This window comes from Schistocerca americana, chromosome 3 (assembly GCF_021461395.2).
Source record: "Schistocerca americana isolate TAMUIC-IGC-003095 chromosome 3, iqSchAmer2.1, whole genome shotgun sequence".
NCBI lineage: Eukaryota > Metazoa > Arthropoda > Insecta > Orthoptera > Acrididae > Schistocerca > Schistocerca americana.
This window is the reverse complement of record NC_060121.1, coordinates 933,201,879-933,222,136: the sequence shown is the minus strand read 5'-3', so window position 1 is coordinate 933,222,136 and position 20,258 is coordinate 933,201,879. Positions and strand designations below refer to the sequence as shown.

At 37.6% G+C, this 20,258-nt stretch overlaps 1 protein-coding gene across 1 annotated transcript in view; it reads left to right on the top strand.

Annotated features, from left to right (window-relative positions):
- The first annotated feature begins 331 nt into the window (after window positions 1–331).
- The window catches only part of LOC124606267 (centrin-1-like), a 136,471-nt gene continuing 116,544 nt past the window's right edge, over window positions 332–20,258 (top strand). The window contains exon 1 of the mRNA XM_047138246.1: window positions 332–566. Coding sequence (XP_046994202.1) covers window positions 564–566 — 3 coding nt within the window. The 5' untranslated portion in view covers window positions 332–563. The remainder of the gene's footprint in view (window positions 567–20,258) is intronic.

The following is a 20,258-nucleotide window of genomic DNA, read 5'->3' as shown; positions in this document are numbered from 1 at the left end:
TCTGGGTATTATCATTTTTGTACTTGTATTTTATTCCTGTCATAACAATATAATACGTCATCTGAATCACCTATAAAATTTAAATCTTGTGACATGGCGCATATGCAAACTCACCATATGATGGCAACTTTGAAGTATTGCGCCACCAACCCTGCAGCCATTTGTTGGTTAAATTTCCGCCGACGCTTCTGATTCATATTATTGCCGACTGGTAATTGTAGCGTCGAAACAGAAGCTTCTCATTAACAATGTTGGGGTCACGGAAGACCAGAGATGCTAGCACGTAAGTTCCTTGGTAATAAATTTGTTTACTGGTTGCCTCGGTGCTGGACATTGGTACGGTATAATAGTAGCCGACTGTTTCTACCGCTGATTAGGATTCGCCTTAAATCGATATAAGCAAGAGCGTTGCAGTCGCTCTGTTGTCTTCTAGTGGCGCGCACATTTAAAACTCATAAGCTGTAACTTCCACTGAAAGAACCGATTTCCTTCTTCAGTTATTCGTTTATTACGAGTCGTCGAACTGCTCCAGCATTTGACTTTGGCGTTGGCGTTTTAGAAATATGGTAAGTATCCGCAGGGTATACCACAATTAATAGCGAAAACTGACGAGCTGAAAATATACCATAATATAATTATTCAGAACTACTGATACAAAACTATGTACACCGTGTGTCACAGTTAACATAAAAAATTGACAGGAGTGAAATTATACCATAATAGGAGGAAAAATGTTCCAATAAACATGAATCGCCAAACAAACTGCCAGGCAACTGCCAACATGTGGTTAAAAATTGCCACTGACTAAGAGTATTCCTTATTGTAATATTTGATACAGATGTATTTGAAACGTAAATCTCTCGATGAACTCTCCGTCTATAATAACTGAATTTAAATTTAACTCCATGTAACGTGCTGATGTAATAAGCGCTATTGTATTTTTTGTTAAGTAGGCCATGGGCGAAGCTCAAGCGCAATTAGATGAAGACTTAATCAAAGATTTTACTTTTGCACCAACGAAGACAATATTTCATACTAAATCAATGGCAACTCGTAACCACACATATCCAATATCTTGCAAACGGCTCGTATGCAGAATCATGTTTATTGGAATGTTTCTGCTTCTATTCTGTTATTCAGATATTTGCTCTTAGGTGATTCTCTCTCATAATCACCATCATTTGTAAGCACACTACAACCCTTCCATGAACTATGCAGCAATATTTATTTGTTCTGTTATTGTAAATGGTAATAATATAAAGAATTGGAATTTATCAACACATGAAAACGGGGGGGGGGGGGGGGCATAGAGAGGAATGAACATTTGTTTAGTATAAATAGTGGTATTTACAATGTTGTTGTTGTTGTTACACAACTTTCAACACTCTCTCCTCAGAAATTGATGGTCTCCCGCTCCTTTGTTCGTCGGGAATTTCAGTCCGACCAGCTGCAAACTCTCTATACCACTTACGAACATTTTTGACATCCATGTGCGACTCACCATACACTTCCGTCAATTGGCGATGGATTTCAACCAGTGCAGTGCCCTTTGCAGTGAAAAACTGAATAACTGCGTGCAATTCACACTTGTCGGTAACATCCAATGGGAGCTCCATTCTCAACGGATGCCAAACCAAGACTGAACGCCTCAGTGCTGTGTGCGCGTGTTTACACACAGTGCGTGAAGCACTCTTCATAACAGTGGGACCAACTGCCACACAGAGTTCTGTACTTATAAAATAATAGGAGACCTTACTTTTGGGATTACCCTCGTAAATATTAACAACTGTGTTAATAATGACTTTAGGAACATAGTAATAATTTTAGCGAGGTCGGCTCACTAATGTGGGTTCAGTGGTGTCTTTGGATTTTCCGTAGCATATCTGAAAGGAGTTTTAGTGTTTTCAGTGAATATTCTAAGTTTCAGTTTTAACATGTTCAATTTTGCCTGTATTACTTCACATTCTTAAGCATACGATGGCTCCTTGTCTCCTATCATCTTGAAGTTTTCCAAGTTGCTAGTCTGCTGTGACTGGACCCACATCCATTCGCAGCTTGCTGCAATAACTCAGGTATGCTGCCCAATGCATGCTCACTTACGTGGCCTGAACACTACACAGCAATCTGTCAGCTAGCCACATACTGTTCAATCAATCTGTTTTTGAATACAGTTGCATAATGGACTCACAGCTCATAGTGTCACAGAGAGTTGTGTGGGAGGAACAATAATCTTTCTTTGTTAGTTAATTGAAAATTAGAATCTATGAAGTATACATGAAAAATAAGAACAATAGCAAAACCTACATAGAGTTAATGGTCTTTAATGAATGTATTAGATTTCAGCAACATACGAACACCTATCAGTAGTATTAAATATGTATCCCACTGCCTTGAAAAAGTAGTGAATGTTCATATGTACATGCACTAAACAAGGGAAAAAAAGGTATTAATAACTTCATAAAACTATATTTTTGAAGAAACTTTTGTGTTCTGGGTAACTTAAGGACTCATAATCTTATAAACATTTGATTTTTGGACAATGGAAAAGCTGCAAAATGTGAGGAGACTGTTGATTCATAAGATATGTATTTGTACTTAGCAAACCCACTGATGCCTTTTGTCACGAGCTAGAGTCACACTCACCCAAGAGAAAGACTATTTTCTAGCAAACACGTATAGAAATTAACATATTTAGGAAGAAAAATAATGGTTCAAGTAGACATGACTTTTCTCTTCAATAATAGATTTGCATGTAATTATGTCACAAGTGTAACATGAAATATACATTTATCCCTATATTTTTGTGTATGTTCAGATATTATTGTCCTTTACCTCATACATTTGCATTTGATTTTATAATCAAGTTCCTCAGGCAAACATTACATAACTTCCATACTTTGCTTTTTATTCTCCATTAGTCCTTGTGTCAAAGAAAAGCCAAAAAACATAAACAAACAGTACCAGCGATACTGTTGGTATTGATATGTTTGTTCCGACATTATGAGGTATGGTACAATGTTAGATATTGGTGTTGCTACCAGTATTGCACTGAATCTGGTGTTTAAGAATCACGAGGGGGAAATTTTCATATTTTTTACACATATAAAATTAACTGTTGTTCCACAAGTAGTCTCCCTTACATTGAGTACTTGCATTTTTCGATTAAAAAAGAACCCTGATTAGGCCAGACAGAACACAGACTGGTGGCATGGTTCAGGCTGTTGAATATTCAATGCTTCTCTAATTGTTGCAGTTTTCCCTTTGGAATTATCATTTAAATTAGCTGTGTCAGTCACCACTGTTCCTTTCTGGTAGCCATCATGACTACATCAGATATATTATGCCAACAGTGTAAGGAAGGCCACCCATGGCTGCATCTTTGTGGCAGAATTGCAGAGCTGTGTGAGCAGCATCATGCATAGCCTAGGCTGGGTGGTGACTGAGCAGCAGATGCGTCCTGGTGGTGTGTGATGAAGGCTGGTCATGGCTGCATCTTATTAGTGGAGTGCAGGGGCAATGTCAGACTTGGCTGGGGGCAATGTAGATGTAAACCTTGTTGGCAACTGATGTTGTATGCCACCATTGTGAGGGAGTCTGGCTGTGGCTGCATTTCCAAGGCAAAGATGTGTATCAGTGGAAACGACGTCAAGCTTGCAGCCAGAGGATGATACTGACTGGGCGGCAGCTGAGGTCCAGTGCAGCTGGAATGCTGCCGTATCCTTGTCACCAATGATGTGTCCTTGGCTATGCCACCCCAGTGAGGATTCTGGCCATGGCTGCATGTTCACACTGAAGTCACAATGTGGCAGGTCAGTATCGGTCAGAGCTGGTGGGGGAAGTGGCTGGGAATGACCAGAATTTCAGGTGGCTCCTGTAGCTGCAGCATGCAGATTTTATCCTCATTGCCAAGTGATTCTCCTGAGTGGTAGGCTCCACACAATGAATGGTGAAGTTTCCAGTTAGCATATAAGCAACACTTTATTAACATGGCATAAAACACTATGTAGCTTCCAACAGATACAACTGAAATAGATCCTCTAGTATGAACATGAAGTGAAGCCAAGAGTCTTCAGTTCTCTGTAGTGATGTACATCATAACAGTACTCTGTTGTGATATAGTTCATGATGGTAAGTGCTAGGCACAGGTTCACGTAAATAATACTGAATCTGGAGATGGCCAGCATCAGAAGAGGCAAAGAATCCAAGAGCAATGGCTGGCATACTGGTGTGGATGCTGTTGCGTATCTTCCACAGAAGGCTACTGAGATGCTGAGTCCAGGGAAGGCCAGTGCCGGAGTAGGCAAAGGTTCCAAGCTCATGGCTGGCAAGAAGCCCAGAGCATAAATGTATGCTGCTTGATAGTGATCGAGCTGCAGCTTAAGTAGGCTGTGGGCAGATGGATATCATACTTTGTTGGGTGAACATGTGACTTGTGGATGCAGCATGGTCTCTGATTGCAGTGCCACTCGTACTGGTGCACATGATGCATGTGGATGAGGTTGGCTTCTGATAGAGGTCAGCATGTCAAAGCATGTGTTATTGTCTGTCAACAGTAATGTTTCCAAAACATGTGGTGTACTTACAATGCTAACCGCATACTGTCTGGTGGAGGTGCGCTTGGAACACTGGAGCAGACTACCCTCTGCTCGCAGGTGTTGCACCAGAGGCAGAAGTGGCTGGTGTATGGCTGGATATATGGCAGAAATTATGGTTAATTGTTAGAGACTGGTCATCGCTCAATAGCGTGTTGAGGAAAACAAATACTGGTGAATCTGAAGATCCATTGTATGTGTTCGTAATTGTTGAACATAGTTAAAATAACCAGACAGTTTTTCAGTTTGAGACTACAAACTTTTGGTGCTACTGAGGAAAGAAGGGTCTACAATGAAGTAAGTCCATTTATAAATAGTGTATAACAATGTTATGACTACTTCCTTCTTCCATCATTATATACATGACACAATAAAATAGTTTCATCGAGGTAATTTGTGTGAGATGTCTGATTCCAAGTGTCACTCACTGATACTGTAGTTATATCTTATAATGTCTTATTACATTTTTGCATTTTGTGACATGCAAAACTGCAATTTTCTGAACATTTAAATGAGTCGTCAATCTTTGCACCACTCTGACATCTTACCAAGCTTTCATTGGATATTTATAGTGGCCTAGGTCATTATAGATAGCTCTATCATGTGCAAAAATTCTTAGTTTACTGTATTCAAGATATACAGGGTGATTCAAAAAGAATACCACAACTTTAAAAATGTGTATTTAATGAAAGAAACTTAATATAACCTTCTGTTATGCATCATTACAAAGAGTATTTAAAAAGGTTTTTTTTCACTCAAAAACAAGTTCAGAGATGTTCAATATGACCCCCTCCAGACACTCGAGCAATATCAACCCGATACTCCAACTCGTTCCACACTCTCTGTAGCATATCAGGCGTAACAGTTTGGATAGCTGCTGTTATTTCTCGTTTCAAATCATCAATGGTGGCTGGGAGAGGTGGCCGAAACACCATATCCTTAACATACCCCCATAAGAAAAAATCGCAGGGGGTAAGATCAGGGCTTCTTGGAGGCCAGTGATGAAGTGCTCTGTCACGGGTTGCCTGGCGGCCGATCCATCGCCTCGGGTAGTTGACGTTCAGGTTTCATAACTAACCTCCATACAGTTGATTGTGGAATTTGCAGCTCTCTGCTAGCTCTGCGAGTCGATTTTCCTGGGCTGCGAACAAATGCTTGCTGGATGCGTGCTACATTTTCATCACTCGTTCTCGGCCGTCCAGAACTTTTCCCTTTGCACAAACACCCATTCTCTGTAAACTGTTTATACCAACGTTTAATACACCACCTATCAGGAGGTTTAACACCATACTTCGTTCGAAATGCACGCTGAACAACTGTCGACGATTCACTTCTGCCGTACTCAATAACACAAAAAGCTTTCTGTTGAGCGGTCGCCATCTTAGCATCAACTGACTCTGACGCCTAGTCAACAGCGCCTCAAGCGAACAAATGTACAACTAAATGAAACTTTATAGCTCCCTTAATTCGCCGACGGATAGTGCTTAGCTCTGCCTTTTGTCGTTGCAGAGTTTTAAATTCCTAAAGTTGTGGTATTCTTTTTGAATCACCCTGTATATCATAGACAGAAAGGTTCCCAACACACTTGCCTTGGGCACACCTGAAATTTCTAGTACATCTGTCAGTGATGTTACATAGCAGATAGCATGCTGCATCCTCTCTGACAAGAAATCTTCAACCCAGACCAAATTTATTCTGATAACCCCATATTATTGTACTTCATTAATAAGCATTTGTGTGGGCCTGAATCAGATGATTTTCAGAAGCTTTTGGGATATGAAATTACAAGTACTCTGATGGCATATTTAAAAGCAGGGAAAACAATACCCAACTGTCAGAACAGCCAATTCTAGTTCCTACATCAGGGAGGAGGAAGGTATAGTTTGAGAAAAGGTGGAATTGGAAAGGGGGTGGGCAGAGCAGTCACTCAGTTCCCAACTTGAGAGGTGCCCACATGTTGTTAGAATGAGGTGAAATAAATAATCACTATCAGTTCCAAAGAAAACTAGAAACATATCTCAATAGGCACTCCCGTTATATGTATTCACAGAGTGCAAATTTCTGATAGCTGTATAACAAGTAACAGCGTTCATTGTAAAGCTTCATGACAAGTAATAGTCTATTTGAAATAGGCCTCTATTGGTTCATATGCAGATAACTACTTTTTATTAAAAAAAGTGTGAATATATTTATGTAAATATTAAGCTGTCAGTAGGAAATGAATTTGTTATAAAGTGTTTTGAATTTATTATAAATGCCCTGCCTGGTGCAAGCACAAGTAGTATTAAGCTGTATAGTGATAGTTCATTGTTAGCACACTGTACCGGATAAGTTTCTACGAACTGATTGTCTTTTATTACTGTTTGGCCTTACTTGATCTATTTTGTTGAATGTTCTCCTTCATAGAACACTATGAGAGAATGTTTTTTTATGTCGTTATTAGTTCGTCCCAAGTCTAGTTAAGTCATCAGAAGACCAAAACAAATTGCGAAATGATTTAGAAAAGACATGTGTATGGTGCGAAAATTGGCAATTGTCCCTAAATAATGAAAAGTCTGAGATCATCCACAAGATGCTAAAAGGAGTCCATTAAGAGTGTGTAACGCACATGATACAGGGTTTGGTGTGTGCATCATTCAAACATAAGTGTTTCTCTTTGTGGCAGGACTTTCTCGCAAAATTTCAGTCACCAACTTTCTCCTCCAAATACAAAAGTATTTTGAGGATGCCAACCTACGTAGGGAGAAACGATCATTATAATAAAGTAAAGGGAAATCAGAGCTTGCACGGAAAGATGTAGGTGTTCATTTTTTCCATATACTTTTTGAGAGTGGAATGATGGAGAATTATAGTGAAGGTGGGTCGATGAACCCTCTGCCAAGCACTTAAGTGTGATTTGCAGTGTTGCCATGTAGATGTTGAAGTTTAATATAGAAGCTTCCTCTCTGAAGTTTGTGGTCAAACATGAGGTCAGGCAGACAACAAACAGAGGGATCCCTTTCTCTGCTAGGACTTTGTATAAGAGACGTCAAAAATTTAGAGATACAAAAACATTTACATTAATAAATAATAATATAGGAGTAAAATGATATTTTTATGAACAGCTGTATATACCTAGTGGGATATTAACGAGTTGTATTCAGCTCAAATCACTAGTTCGTCTTGCATGAATATGTCCACTGAGTAATATCATTTCAGTATAGCACCTGTTATAGCATTGTTTTTAGTGGACCTACCATCATCTGCATCAACTATTTCACTTTTAATTAATTATAAATTTTCATTTCCACTTATTGAGGAACTTTAGCATACAGTTTGAGACAGTGGGTGGGAAGCATAAGTTTTCTTTGTTTCTTGTGTTGTGTCTATAAACAAAATAATTTTCCTCAAATAAATCCTGTTTGGTATACAAAAAAATGATTATATCATAAATATATACTAGTGAGAGACTTAAAATTTGTAAGTTTCTATAAGAGCCGGTCAAAAAGTTTCCTTTTGAAAGCTGTACAGTCCAGAATTGGTATGCCAGTCAGGGAAAATGACTGTGAACACTCAGGCAATCATCCCATTGACACACCAGGTTGAAGATACCCATGTGGTAAAATGTAGAGGCCTACTTCGTGAAGACGTTGCAACTGCCAGCTATATATCCTCATCTGACAGGAGTCATCAACCCCTCAAGACCTTTTTTAAGGGACCAAGGTGCGATAATCATATGGGAAGAGATCAGGGCCATAGGGCAGGTGCTCAAGTGAAGACTGCCTTCCAGATCGACCAGCATCTTGTGGCAAATCACAAACAGCACCGAACTTGGTGCACCATTCCACAGTGGTGGTTGTCAACAGACATTCTTCATTCTCCTATCGATGTCTACCAGCATATGTCCTTCAGCAGCCAAGAAAAGAATAACAGCGTGTTTACCTTGTTTGGAGCATTTGGTAATAGTTTCGCCACAGTTCATGTTTCTGCATTTACCACTTGGATATTGGAAAGACTCGAATGCCACACTATCCCTCACATATATATTCACATAGAAGACATGCTACACTGCATATACGCTACAGCAACGCCCTCAAACTGAAACTTTTTGATTGTCCTTTAAAAACAATGAACAACATGGTTCTTTCAAATGTATAGTGCACGTATTCAAATGATTTGTTTCTGTATCTCTAGTATGCATACTATGTTAGCAGAGTTTTCACCAGAAAACAATACCATGCCCAATATGCTACTTTTGTGTGTCCATGTCAGTTGCAGTGATAATATTTGCATTGCAGATGCAATGTTCCCCAGTTTATTAGCTTTGGTAGAGATGGTGAAAGGAGATCCCTGACAGCTGGCAGTGCTGTTGCCAGTTTTCAACTGGAAAGAGCAAATAGTTGCAAGTGGAACCCTGAAGCATTAACATAGGGATTTATACAAAATCACAATACATGATTGGTTCAGATAAGCCCATGAAGCAGCTGCAGCAAGCCCCCTGGTAGTGTCGGGCATTTTCTTTCACCAACTTGAGTATAGGTACTCAATGTGTGCCTGTCAGGTCAAATTTTTATTAAAATTTAATCATAAAAATGTGATTGAGTTAGCTTTTTCTCTACCTTTGTTGCTGTGATAATCTTAATCTACTTACGTTCTGACTGGTTTTGGACTGCATTATGTGAGTCTTAGGTATATTTAGATTCAATTCATTTAGCTGACACCAAATTTCTAAACTAAGGATATTGATCAGTGTTTCAGGAATTTTTTCTGATTCTTGATTTTCAACTAATATAGAAGCATCATCTGCAAACAGAATTGATGGGGAGCTGGTATTTAATGGCAAATAATTCACTTAGAATAGGAATAGGACTGGACGTAGTATGAAGCCTTGAGGCACATCCTCAGGTGATATTTTCCAGTCACAATAATAATTTGCCCCATTTAAAGTAATGATAACTCCTTCTTTTCTATTCCATAAGTAAGATTTAAGCCCTTCTAGGGCATGGCCTGTAATGCCATACTTGGCACTGCCCCTAATGTCATACTTGCCAAGTTTGTAAACAAGCAATGCACAGTTTACAGAATTAAAAGCCTTTTCAAGGTCACAGAAGATTGTATTAGTTCACATAAGGTATCTCAAATGCTGAAACAGCAGAAGAAAATTGTCAGATACATGTGTTCTGTATATAAAAAGAAACTTGTCACACATTACTTCAGAAACTACCCATCCTAGCTCTACCCCATGTAGGCATTCACAAAATTACAATATTATTTCACAGCAGACAAAAATTATTTGAGGAAAATCATTTTAACCACACATACAACCTGAGAAACAAAGAGAATTTTATGCTTCAGACATACCGATTGAAATTATGAGTATATGCATAGATTCCATGATATATAGGGATGGAAATGTGCAATAAAGTAACAGCAAAAACATACTTAACACGATGCCAGAAAGTCTAAAAATAAGGCTGCTCCAGATTCTGTGGCACAAAATGTTACTATTTGGTAGAAGGACTTGAAAAATCTGTGGCAGCCTTGTTTTTTAGATTGCATGACTTCACATTAAATATGTTTTTGCCTGTTTATTTATTATATATTTTCATCTTGGTATAGCCTGTAATTTGTGCATGTACACTGATCAGCCAAAACATTATGACCACTGCCCACCATGATGGATGCTGCTTGGTGGTGTTGTGGACATGTAATGTGGTAACAAAAGTATGCATGTGGAGCAGACATGGACAGTGGATCACCCTAGTGGAGATATGGTCTGTAAATTAGGAAATCCATTAAGATAAGTGACTTTGGCAAAGGGCAGATTATTATTACACAAAGTCTGTGAATGAGTATCTCAAAAACTGCGAAGCTTATCAAATGTTCACGTGCTACTGTCATGAGCATGTACAGAAAGAGATAGAAGGGCAGTGAAACTACCACTAGGCACTAAGTGGTTGGACATGAATTACTCTTCCTAGGACGTGGGGTTCAGAGGTTTATCTGCTCTGTAAAATCGGATAAATGGTGATACGTGGCATCTCTGCCAAAAGAGCACAATGCTGGTGCACACACAAGTGTTTTGGAGCACATCGTTCATCGTACAGTGTTGAATATGGGGCTCTGCAGCAGACCACATGTTCACCTGTTGACCCAATAACATTGTCAATTATGGTTGTAATGGGCATGGGACCATCAGCATTCGGCTGTTGATCAATGGAAACATGTCGGCTCCTTGGGAGAATCACAGTTTTGCTACAGTAGGTCAGTGGTTGTCTCTACAAACACCGTCATTGAATTGAATGGTGTCTCAAAAACTGCAGCACATCACCAATGTAGACTGGCAAGAGCAGTGTTATACTGTGGGAGACATTTTCCTGCACTTGCACGAGACCTGGCACGGGACCTGTGGTAGCAATTGAAGACACGCTGACAGCTGTGAACCACCTGCATCCCTTCACACTTGGTGTCTTCCTTGACAGCAATGTCATCATTCAGTAGGAGAATTGTCCATGTCTTGGAGCCAGAACCGTGCTACAGTGGTTTGAGAAGCATTGTAGTGAACTCATGTTCATGTTTGAATGACCAAATTTGCTTGATATAAATTGTATGGAATCCTTTTGGGTCGCTATCGGGTGCGATCACAGTGTACACAAATCAGTGGCCTATTATTTACACAAACTGCATGGCCTGTGCGCAGACATCTAATGCCACATACCTCCACAAACCTATCAACAAACTGTCGGATCCCTTATACAGAGAATCAGTGCTGTATTTCATTCTAAAGATGGACAAACAAGCTATTAACCAGGTGATCATAGTATTTTGGCTCATCAGTGTAACTTCAATTGGAGTGTGGGAAGCATGAAATTCTCTTTGTTTCTCATGTTGTGTGTTTGAATAAAATGATTCCCCTCAAATAATTTTTGTCTGGTATGCAAGAATATTACAGTTCTGTAAATGTGTAGGTAGGAAAACAGGATATTTAGTTTCCGAAATAATACACGAAGTGTAATGCAGCATTCGATGAAAGTTTCTTGACCTACTATAGTAATATTTTTAGATGTCCTTTGTACATAATTCAAGGAACAGTAGCTAATAATACTACAGTTTTGTTATATTAGGTACTGCTACTTGCATTAGCTGCTCTATGTTTATCGTGAAGTTTTATTACTGCAAATTTTTTGATATGTGTTCTATACCAGAATTATTTATGAAGGGATATCAAAAAGTAAGTTTCACATTATTGTTGCAGGCCAAGTAACTTTTATTGCATGCTGCACTACACTTCAAAGTGACACAGATTCATTACATTATTGATCAACACAATCACCAGGACTTCGTAAATAATTGCAGTAACATTCTTCCAATCGTTAAGTTCCTCAATAATAAAAGTCTGCTCCTTGGTCATGGAGCCATTCAAGAGCCTCTGTGTGGATGTATAAATTGCTAAGCATAAGTTCCTCAATTGCTTGGACATTATTGTCTGTGGTCGATGTTGATGGCCTTCTTTGCTGGTCAACATCACCCACATGTGTGCAGCCTTGGTCAAATTGTTGGCATCATTTCACTATTGGTTCACGTAGTGGCAGAGTTTCATGATGACTCTGTGTGTGATTTAGACTTTTGCTCACAAGAATCACACTGTTCCATGTACTTCAACAGTGCAGTAAGTTTCCAGTTGATATGCAGTTTCAATTGCACTCTGTTTTGAACCTGTTCTTTGTACGGCTATAGAACTCTGCAGGAAATGCAAAACATGTTCTCTCTTCTTGCAATGCACAGCTATTATAACACAGTGGTCTTAGAAAGGGATGACATGTGTAACATACTTTCTGAAGTTCCTACGTATGTTATGAGACTAATAAGTAACAATTTACTTAATTGCTCTTGTCTAACAAACTGCTTATTTTCTCATCAAAACTGTTTATTGCATCTATGGTGTTTTTCCCGTGTTAAAAATTAAACTGATTGTTTACTATAATGGAATATTTTGCAATAAAATTTTGGATGTGGGTAACAGCTTGTTACTCAAATGCTTTAGATATCACTGGGAGAATTGACATAGGATGATAATTTTCTATGACCCCTTTTGACCTCTTTTTGAAAAGTGTCTTAAATTCAGCAAACTGCAGTATCTGTGGAAATCAGCTATCTTCAAAATATTGATTAATTACTTGAGTTAGAGGGTGTACAATTATGTAGTGTCTTTCTTTAACGATTTCAGTGGGTATTTAATACCAGCCAGCCAAAATTTTGTTTTTTAATGCTAAGGTTACATTTTCTGCACCCTTCATGGAAACTTGAGTCAATTTTGTAGTGTTCAGAATTCTCAGTAAGACCAAAGAGATTTACTTTGTTATGATAATGTGCTACACTGACATAAGATTATGTTAAACAATGGAAAATCTAGGTCAGAGTATTAACAATAATATGAAAAGGATAGATTGCTATTCACTTTAAAGATGACAAATTGAGTTGCAGACAGGCACGATGCTTGGCGATGTCTGTTTGCAATTCTGTGTGTCATCTTTATGCTGAATAGCAATCTATCCTTTTCATAATAAGATTTTGTTACATTTATAAAGAATTCATCGAAGCACTCTGGTATTTGAGTCGGGCTTCCAGCAGTGTTTCCTTCAATGTTGACTTTTGTAATTTCTTGGTTACAGTTGGTTAAGATTTAATGACTGATCACATGACTGTTGCCTTATTTTTATGGTTAAAATTATCCTGCTAATTGGCAAATATTTTGCTGCCTTGACAACCACTTAAGTATCTTTACATATTATAATAAAAATGTATGTATGTACCCACATCTCCTCCTAAACCATTTGATAGATCACCTACCTTACATAGGGGTAGGGGTTGGGAAGAAAACAGGATGACAAAGGAGTGTAATACCTATTCAATTTGAGTTCTTGCATGACAGCTGTGCTTGGCAGATTGCATCACAACTCCTACATGCGAAACTCAGCTTGCCCTTTTCTTACATGATATACTGTGAACTATGGATGAAGGGCAACAGGCAGATTCCATATTTCTAGATTTCTGGAAAGCATTTGACACTGTGGCCCATAGCAGGCTGTTAACAAAGTTACAAGCATATGGAATAAGTTCACAGAAATGTGACAAAATTTCCAGTTGGTGTGATGAGTGGCAGCTAGCCCTAAATTTGGAAAAATGGAAGTCGATGCAGATAAGTAGGAAGATCACACCTGTAATGTTCCGATACAGTTAAGTCGTTTAAATACCTGAGTGTAACATTGCAAAGCGATACGAGATGGAACGTGCATGTGAGAACTGTGGTAAGGAAGGTGAATGGTCAACTTCTGTTTATTGGGAGAATTTTAGGACAGAATGGTTTACCTTTAAAGGAGACTGCTTATAGGATGCTGATGCGACCTGTTCTTAGCACTGCTCAGGTGTGTGGTATCTGTACTGGGTCGGACTGAAGGAAGACGTTGAAGCAATTCAGATGCGTGCTGCTAGATTTGTTACCAGTTTTACGGAGATGCTTCAGAAACTCAAATCGGAATCCCGCAACGTTTATTTCGAGTAACACAACTGAGAAAATTTAGAGAACCGGCATTTAAAGCTGATTGCCAAACAGCTCTACTGCCGTCAACATACTGCGCGCATTAGGACCATGAACATAAGATATGAGAAATTGGGGCTCGTACGGAGGCATATACACAGTTATTTTTCCCTTGCTGTATCTGCAAGTTTAACAAGAAAGGAAATAACTAGTAGTTGTATAGGATACCCTCCGTCATGTACCATGTGGTGGCTGGTGGAGTATCTATGTAGATGTAGATGTAGATGAATGTGCATAAATTACCTGCTGAGGGATGAGCCTGTGGTAACTCATTTGATTCATAGGTACACCTGTAACGATGCTTTATTCTTGAATGTTACCTAAATTAACTTAACTTTGCCTGGAGTTCATTTGATGAAAGAATATAACAGTTTCCAACTTCACAAAATTTATTGACAACTGAACTGTATACTCGTCATGTTAACAAAACACTGACTGACATACTTCACAGATCTCTTTGACTGACTGACAAAACAACAACTAACTGACTGACACTTGCAGCATCGGTGCTTTGCTTTATGTAGAATTTTAACAATAAATTTCAAAATAACCCATTATTAATTTTGTACAATTTTGATGTTACAGTTAAAATTTACAAAACATAAAGAAACTGATGTTACAGCCAAATAAGTTATAAAATACAATATTAATTGACATATTTTTTATAGTATTATCATTAGTTTTGAATATGAAAATTGATCTGAACTTTAATTACAATAATGTCTCTTGTATTATGTTAGCTACATAATTAATTACAGTTTGGATTTGGTTACTAACATTCAATGACAGTACAAATCTTGTGCTTTATCTGACTACATCTGTAATAATTTTGTAAGGCCTCAAATTCTGACAATAGGAAAGTTGTGTGATGTAAACAATTGGAGAGTTAATTAGAAATGTAATTGCAAAGGATATTAATTACAGAGGAGGACATAAAAATAGATAAAAAATGAAAATACATCACTTAGTAATAATTTTTAAGCCGTTTCTCAAGATAATGAGGTTCTCTGTGTCAACCCACCAATCATCTGCAGTTAAGGTAATTAGAGGTGCCAGCCACTTATGACAAAATTTCCACAGCCTCTTAACATTTGTTACTAAATACTATTACTTCAACTTCTCAACTAGTTTTTTGATTTGGAACCTGTACATAATTTTGTTAACAACAACAATCCATAGACAATTACAATAATATACATCCTTTCAGAATATTAAATATGTGTTTACAAATAATAAACTGTATTTTGGCAAATTGAACTGAATAAAGCATCCAAAACTCATACGAAAGTCTCCAGCAAGCACTGAATCGTCTGAAAACCACCCGGATGCATAAAAAAATGGGTGGTATCAGACATTTCATATGAATCTAGGTGGAGCTGTACCATTATAACCTCTTGTATATTACAAAAATTTATGTAGGTATGTTCCTCATTTCCTCCTAAACCAATGAACAGCTTTCAACTAAACTTGATACACATATCATTTACTATCTGGACAAAGAACGGTGTTGCTAAAAACCATCTATGTTTTATAAGTGTGGGGGTTATCACTTGCAATCTGGAAACCCACCCCTACGGCTGAGGGCAGAGGTGATATAAAATCTCAGGTAGACCTGGAGCAGTTTCAGTCAAATTTGGTATATACATTGTGATGTCATCTGAAGAGCGAGGTGTCAAAGTGAGGTTGGTACCTCTCAATATAACTGCAAGAACAGATAGTCACTGCAAGCAGCATCGATGAATGAGCACCACCAGTGTAGCCACGCTGAGAAACGTTTCGCTATGCTTCAACGGATCTTTTACTAATGGCTGAGTGTAGTAGCATTCAGCTCAGTTTGCGATCATCGAGTAAGATGACAATGCTGTCTTCTAATAAGACAGCTATTTGGTCACTGTATTAGGCAGAGCACTATGTGAAAGTTATTGTTAGATATAATCTGAATGAGAGACTTATATTTTGTCTGTATCAAGTCATATGTCATTGTTCATCGACAGTTGGAAGTACTTATGATATTCCTGTGGAAATGAGTTGTGCAAAGTTAAGTAATTCTTCTTACCTATGTTATAATAAGGTGAACTAATATTTTTCATGTTATACTATCTACTCGGTCTCCTCCTGAAGCAAACCGAAGAACACGCCGTTGTGCCGAAGGAGAGTATTTTCGTCTGATACAACTTACATGATTCATTTTTGGTACAAAAGTACTGTGGGAGTAGGATACCCCTACTACGACCTGTTGGTATTTCTTTCATTTATTTAGCTGACTTGGGATACTTTAAAAGCATGAAGTCCAGTTTGTTTCTTATTTGTGATGTTCGGTCTGTATACCAGGTCGTGAGAATCATAAATACATATGTGTTATATATGTGATGTATTGGACATTATGAAATGTTCAATATTGCTCAATAAGAACTGTCATGATGCCAGATTTTGCATATTTTTGAAATACGTAATATATGATTTCTTTCTCTAAACCAAATTGTCCAATACAAAAGTACCAATAGCAGAAAACTCAGTAGTACGTTTAGTTGCAATAGCAAAAGTTCAAAAACTGCACATTTCCTTTGATCTCAAATTCTTATGTTAAAAACTAATTTCATAATTTGGTTGTACTTTTAGATCAGAAAACCCTGTAATTGTTGAGAGCAAAAAACCTTACTATAATCAACAAGTTAAGTAACCCTTTATTTCTTATATTGTTCAACGACTTATACAAATCAATAGTGTATGTGACTCGCTTGCTGTCGAAATAAAGTAAACAATGCACCATTCTACAAATGCATCTGTAATCAAATAATATGTGGAAAGTAATAAAACCTCAATTTTTTTATTATAAATTAACCTATTTAACAAATCTAATAATAGGTTATAAAATAGAAAAGCTGGAGCTACAAAGGCAACCATGTTTATTGTACACATATCCAAATTTGCTTGGGCTCCACATCGGTAGAAGCCACAATTTTATCTCAAACTTTTGAGCAAAGAAGTAAAGTGCAATAAACATCAAAGTTTAATTACAAGCCTGGTGTCACCTATATTATTTAGAGAAACTTGCTCATAAGACTTCTCTAGGCACCAAAATGCAGACAGACCCCCTTCCCTTCCCCTAAATCAATGTGAAGGACTACATCACAAAATTAGGTGAGTGTTTTTGTTGCCAGGTTATATGTGAATAAAACTCTGTCAACTTCAATTTGAAGTGACAAACACTTGTAAAAAGTTTGTCATTTGAATTTGGAACGTATAATCTTATTTTCATTACTGGTTGGGTAGTAAGTGTATATCACAACACATACGGGGGTGAATCCACAGGTAAAAAGCTAGTCATTTTATAAATTCTAACATATCCATTGAAATAAGTATTTCTTCGATGTTTTAGTTTTTTGCTCAACTGCCTTTTCCTTACATTGAAATTTTTTTGCCGTGGGTGAGCCACTTTATTTATCACTAAACTACTTCAGTTTTGTGACAAAGCTGGTGGATTCTTTCAAATTGTAATATTTTTTTACTCCCAAAAACAACCAATTTTTTTTGCAAAGTATTATCTTATTTTCAATACATTTACCGTGTGATATGTGACACGTACATGGAAATCTCAAATTCTTGTTTAGAGCTAATTTCACTGGAATTTGTTATTAAATTCTTATATGAAGTGTTTTTTATCTCGTCTGTGTAATTAATTTTCATTAGGGCACTGATTTCTTCCTTTCCCATGTTTATCTCACTTATAACTATGTTCCAGGCAGCTTTACATTTGTTTTTAGAATTTAAAATACACTCTTCATTTGCTTTCATTTTTGCTATATTAATTTCAGATTTGTATATTTTTCGTAAGTTTATATACCTATTCTTGTTTTCTTGACTGCCTTCAATTTTGTCCTTCAGTGTGAGTAGAAGAATTCTGATTTTATTGAGGTGTGGGGTGTGCCACTTTTTTGTGTGTTGTGGTTTATGCATATTGCTAGGGTTACCTCTCTTAGTGATAAGAGAACAGTTATTGTCTAATGTATTTTATATATTATGTATGAATGCAGAAAAGTTCTCATTTATATCTTTGTTGGTGGTTAGTATTCTAGCCCCTTCTATTCTACTCAGTTCATTTCTCATTACTTCATTGTTCTCTTCCTTGAGAGCTCTATATGTAGTTAGCATCCGGGTATCATCAAGAGTCAGATTTCCAATTTTGAGCCATATGCCATCATGGTCAGATAGTCCTCATTTTATGGTATCACACTCTACTTGATTCCTACAGATAAAGCTAATTATATTGTCAAGGCATGCCTCCATCCTGGTCAGTTTTTCACTTAATTCGAGACTTTCTTACAGACAGAACTCAACATGTTGCTCTTAACGAAACAACATCAACAGATGTAAATGTAATTTGGGGAGTGTGATAGGGCTGTTATTGTTTACAATGTATATAAATGATATAATAGAAAGCATCAGAAGCTCTTTAAGACTCTTTGCAGCTGATGCGGTTGTCTGTCAGAAAGTAGCAATGCCAGAAGACAGCACTGATTTGCAGAATGACCTGCAGAGGATTGATGAATGGCGCAGTCTCTGGCAGTTGATCCTGAACATAAATAAATCTAACATATTGCATGTGCATAGGAAGAGAAATCTACTGCTCCACAGTTACACTATTGATGACAAATTGCTGGAAACAGTATTTACCAAAAAAATACCTAGAAGTAGCTGTCCAGAGTGACCTTAAGTGAGATGACCACATAAAGCAAATAGTTGAAAAAGGAGATGCAAGACTGAGATTCATAGGAATAATTTTAAGGAAATGTAACTCATCGTTGTAGGAAATGTCATAAAAGAAGCTTCTCTGACCAATTTTTGAATATTGTTCATCTGTCTCGGATCATTACCCAGTAGGACTGATAGAAGAGAGAGAGAAGATTCATGGAGAGTGGTGTGTTTTTTCACAGGAGTGTTTAATCAGTATGCTCAACAAACTCCAGTGGCAAATGTTACAAGAGAGACATTGTGCATCAAGGAGAGGTTTCTATCGAAATTTCAAGAGAGTCAGACAACTTATTACTTCCTTCCACATACATCTTGCAAAATGACCCCAATGAGAAATTAGAGCTAATACAGATGCTTACTGATGATCTTCTCCAACATGCCATTTGCAAGTGGAACAGGGAAGGTGGGGATCAGTTAGTGGTGTCAGAAGTACCGTCCACCACACACCATTAGATGGCTTGCGAAGCATGATGTAGATGAGAAAGGCCCGTGAATATAATTTATTACTGTTACGTAACACACGTCATCAGGCTGTAGATATTTAGTGCTACCCACGCAAAGCCAGGGCAGAACACTAGTGAATGAATAAATACATACAGACTTTAAACCAACAGTTGGCCTCATTAAGTGAGAAACAGTAACCAGTCGAAACCTTTGTTCAACTCTGCATTTTGCCAGCAGTGGAACAGTACCACACTGTCTGAACTTGTGTGGCTGCCTATCGATATATGGTAATTGTCTCTTGTCACTTTTCTTCCTTCTCTTTTTTATTTTATTTATTTTTAATTGTTTGCTTTATTTGTTTCACACTCAGTATGCTGCTGTTGTGGTCTTCAGTTTGAAGATTGGTTTGATGCAGCTCTTCGTGCTAGTCTGTCCTTTGTAAGACTCTTAAACCTCTTCATAAGTGCTTAACTACTGCGACTTAAATCAATTTGCATCTGCGTGTTGTATTCAGGCATTGGTCTCCCTCTACAGGTTTCGCCTTCACACTCTTCTTATTTTCTAATCTAATCCCTACAAAACTAATGATCCCCAGATGTCTCAGGTTGTACCCAAAACTAATCCCTTCTTTTAGTCAAGTTGTGCCATAGATTTATTTTTTTCCCAGTTCTGTTCAATACCTCCTCATTAATTATTTGATCCACCCATCTAATTTTCAACATTCTTATGTAGCACCATATTTCAAAAGCTTCTATTCTCTTGCCTGAACTGTTTATTGCCCACATTTTACCTCTGTACAATGTTACACTCCATATAAACACCTCCAAAAAAGACTTCGTAATGTTTAAATTTGTACTGAAAGTTCTGGTTGAAAATTACAAATTATTTAGGAA